This window comes from Myotis brandtii, unplaced genomic scaffold (genome assembly GCF_000412655.1).
Source record: "Myotis brandtii unplaced genomic scaffold, ASM41265v1 scaffold61, whole genome shotgun sequence".
Lineage (NCBI taxonomy): Eukaryota > Metazoa > Chordata > Mammalia > Chiroptera > Vespertilionidae > Myotis > Myotis brandtii.
Genome location: NW_005370318.1, coordinates 2,377,690 through 2,381,746, shown reverse-complemented (window position 1 = coordinate 2,381,746; position 4,057 = coordinate 2,377,690). Strand labels below are relative to the sequence as shown.

The 4,057-nt window shown below is 51.0% G+C and overlaps 1 protein-coding gene across 1 annotated transcript in view; it reads left to right on the top strand.

The window, feature by feature from the left end:
• The window catches only part of BPIFB1 (BPI fold containing family B, member 1), a 24,264-nt gene extending 23,295 nt beyond the window's left edge, over positions 1-969 (top strand). Inside the window, exon 16 of the mRNA XM_005879860.2 lies at positions 937-969. Within this exon, the coding sequence (XP_005879922.1) occupies positions 937-969 (33 nt within the window). The remainder of the gene's footprint in view (positions 1-936) is intronic.
• The last annotated feature ends 3,088 nt before the right edge of the window (positions 970-4,057 follow it).

The window sequence follows — 4,057 nt, the reverse complement described above, 5'->3', positions numbered from 1 at the left end:
CCATCTTGGCTGGCAGTTAATTTGCATATCGCCCTGATTAGCCAATGGGAAGGGTAGCGGATGTACGGCTAATTACCATGTTTCTCTTTTATTAGATAGGATATATTTTAAAATCTAGTCAAACAAATGAATAAGTGGTTAGATGTGAGATAAAGCAAGTATAGCTTTTTAATTGGGAGAATCTAGATCATGAGTATATAAGTGCTCACATAAAATTCTTTCAACTTTACTCTATGTTTGAAAATGATCAAAATAAAATGTTGGGGGAAATCTAATAGATTAAGTTCTTCATAGCACACTTAGTTAAAAAGGAAAAAAAGCCAGAGCCTTGTTAAATATTTAGCTGCCTAAATGGGGGAAGGGGGGACATATGTAATAGTTTCAACAATAAAGATTTTTAAAAAGATTTAGCTGCCTTGCCCTAACTGGTTTGGCTCAGTGGATAGAGCATCGGCCTGCGGACTGAAGGGTCCCAGGTTCGATTCAGGTCAAGGGCATGTACCTTGGTTGTGGGCACATCCCCAGTAGGAGGTGTGCAGGAGGCAGCTGATTGATGTTTCTCTCTCATCGATGTTTCTAACTCTCTACCCCTCTCCCTTCCTCTCTGTAAAAAAATCAAAAAAAAATATATTAAAAAAAAAAAGATTTAGCTGCCTAAGGCCCAATGGGTACAACCAGGAATCTGCACTTGAGGAAACTTTTGGGGAAGTGTTGGTGATCAGCTGGGACGAGGGACAGCGATCCTATACAATCCCACACTCTGCAGGCAGATCCTACTCTTCTGTCCCTTCTAAGAATTCTGTCTGAGTGAGTTCAGGATCATGACCCTCAGTGACAGTGGTCACCCTGAGGAGGACATGCCAGCATAAATCACAAGGCAGGAGGTAAAAAAAAAAACAACAAAAAACCCAGTTGACTTTTCTCCTCCAATTGCAGGATGGCATTGTGCTCAGCGCAGACTCCTCGTAGAACCCTGGACCCCTCTCCTCTCTTCCAGTGAAGACTTGGACAGTGGCCACCTGGGGCAGGCTGGCTCCCAGTGGCATCCAGCTTCGTAGGTTCCCTCTCTGCAATGAATAAATAGTTGCCTATGACTTTTGAAGTCTGGAGTGTATCTTTGTCCCAGGAGTCACTGTGCCCTTGGCAGGCTAAGGGGCTGGACATCGGAGCCACATTTGGATCATGTTCAGGCCCTTCTGAGCCAATCTGGGCCACACCTGAGCTATGTTTCAGGCCACATCAGACCACATGTGGATAGCAGCCAGGGTCTTGGCCGCCTCCCTGGGCTTCGGGAATAAGAAAGCTGGTTGTGCCCTCCTGCCTTCTGGGTTGGCCCTAAGACCCCCACTTGCTGGGACAACTTCTCGGCCAGGGTCGCATGCTTTGTTGATCTTGGCAGTGTGGTGGGCCGACGGCTGTCTGAACAGTGTGACTGTAGAGGCAGGCTTTGAGTTCTGGCCAGCCCCCCTCAATGGTTGTTGACCCTGGAAGGTGGCTTCCCCTCAATGGGCCTCAGTTTTCTTCTCTATAAAATGGGGAGAACCATAGTCCCAATCTTAGAAGGCTCTAGTGAGGGTGAAATGAGAGAGAACGGTTCCAGACACATGGGAGGTACTCAAACAATGTCACCTGCGGGTGATGTTGTCGTCACTGTTGTTACCTGGCCTCCAGGATGTTGGGCCTTATCACCGAAGGCCCTTCCTGCTTGGACAGCAACGGGACTGCCATTGTCTCCCTGACATCCCTGCAGCATCAGGTTCAGGACAGACAATAGGGGCCCTGTTCTCCAGACTCCAGGCCCTCCGAGCACACAAAGTCCCCTCCTAGCACACGAGGGGCCTTGCAGGAAAAGGCATTACCCAACTTCAGGGCCTAAACAGGCATAAGAACAGCTCACAGCCTGGAGAGGCAGCCCAGATGGAGTTTCTATCTACAAGACACAGGCTAGGCCAAGAGGGACCCAGCGGGGCCAGGATAAGACCCTGCACAAGGCGCTTATACCAGGGCCAGTGAGCACTTACCGTGCAGGGGCTGAGCTCTAGGCCCGGGGCTGCAGTCCCAACGCACCGCTGACCCCCAGCCACACTTAGTGGCCTGTGTCCCCAAACACCACATCGCATTCTTTTCCAAATCATATTAAATATAGGTGTGAACTCCCACTCGGCAAGGGAGATCCAGAAAATTGATCTCTGCCTGACCGGTGTGGTTCAGTGGTTAGAGTGTTGGCCCACACACCAAATGCAACCAATCAGCATGTCTCTCTCACCTCTCCCCCCCGCTTTCTCTCTCTTTCTTTCCCTTCCCCTCCCTCTCTCATTTCCACTCTCCCTAAAAATCAATGGAAAAAATATCCTCTAGGGAGGATTAACGAAAAAAAAAAAAAGGAAGTCGATCTCCATCTTGTCTGGGGTAGGTCTCTGCTGGTTCCCTGGAGTCATACAAGGATCTGTTGGGGGGCTTCTGAGGAGCCTGGAAGATGGGACAGAGCCTATGGTCTTGGGTCCCATCTGGAGCTAAAGAAGGGACCCTGTCCCAGACGGTGCGATCCTGAGCAGCTCCCACCCCAGTCAAGCAGGAGCACTTCCCCTAAACAGCCATGGCCATGGCTCCGGGGTCCAACCACCCACAACCTCTGGGGCTTCCCAGAGGTTAGTGGATAAATAACCCCACTTCCTCACCCCATGGGGCAGGGAACAACTCCACACCAGCTCCCACAATACCCCAGCGGGACGGAGCCCAAGGTGCCCTGGAATCACTTGCTTGACGGGCTGTCTCTTTCCCTTCCTTTCCCCCTCCCACTACCAGAGTCTCCTGAGATCACCTCCCAAATCAGCTACCTGCACACAAACCCTTCTGGGGAACCCAAACCAAGACAAGCACCTGCCCTGCTGAGGGTCTGACAGATCTTCATCTGCCCAGCCTTTCCCACAGCCCATAGCACCCCCACTTGACAAATGAGGAAACTGAGGCTCTGACTACATGACTAACAAGCAGCCCCTACACATCACCCCACAATGCCTCCTACTCTGTAACTTCATCACTCCCCCTCGGGTCTTCACCTCCCATAAAGGAGAAAGTGTCTTCTGTGCCGGCCTCCTTCCATCTGAGGCCTGAAACACTGTGGGGCGCGGTTACGGTGTTTTGGCCGGGTTCAAACCTCGGACTAATGAAAGGACAGGGTCCTCTGATTGCCACGTGCAAGTCCCAGCTGGAGGGCAGGGCCCTCCCAGCACAATTATAGCCAACGGCTGTGGTTGTAAGCTTGAACCTATGGTCCAAACACGTAGCCCCACGTGCCTTGTGATAGAGTTCGGGTGCATGTAGTTAAGTGAGGTTGAAACTCACAAGAATGCTGTAAGCAACGTGATCACGCCCCTACTTTGCCCCGTGGCATCTGCTATAAAATAAAGACACGGCTGGTGGGCTCTGTTGTTGTCTCCTCATCAGGGAGGCAGCGTCCCACCGAGACCCAGCTATTATTCTCTTGTCTGTCTTTCCTTAATCCTTTCACCCGCCCCCCACCACTCGGGATCACCCTTGGTCATGCTGGCATGGCACAAAACACAACCACCATCCATGCACCCCTGAGGTAGGAACCCCCAGATCAGAACTCTCAGACCCTACGACCTTCCTGGGCTGGGGAGGGAAACGTCTTCTGCTTCTCTGAGTCTTATTAGCCACAGAAGATTTAAAAAAACACCAAGTGATATCTCCACAGCCTCTCCTGCCTAGCAGGAGTCATTATTGTCTTTGTCTCACAGATGAGCGATCAAGTAACACAGGGCCAGTGAAATGACAGGAACCCGAGCCTCACCCACGTGCCCATTTCCCCCAGGAATCTCCTTTCAGCAGAGATTAGTCAGTGAGGTAAAGCAGACGGATTCCATGAGGCTCCAACCAAATTCTTCCCTCCTGTCCCTTTAGAGAGGCCAGATTTTGGAAGGGGAGGGAAGGGAGACAGCAGTTAATGAAGGCATCCATGGTGACAGAGCCAGCTGAGCACATTCGCAGTGGTGGTGCCAGGATACTCACATAAGAGGACCTTTGATAGCAGTTT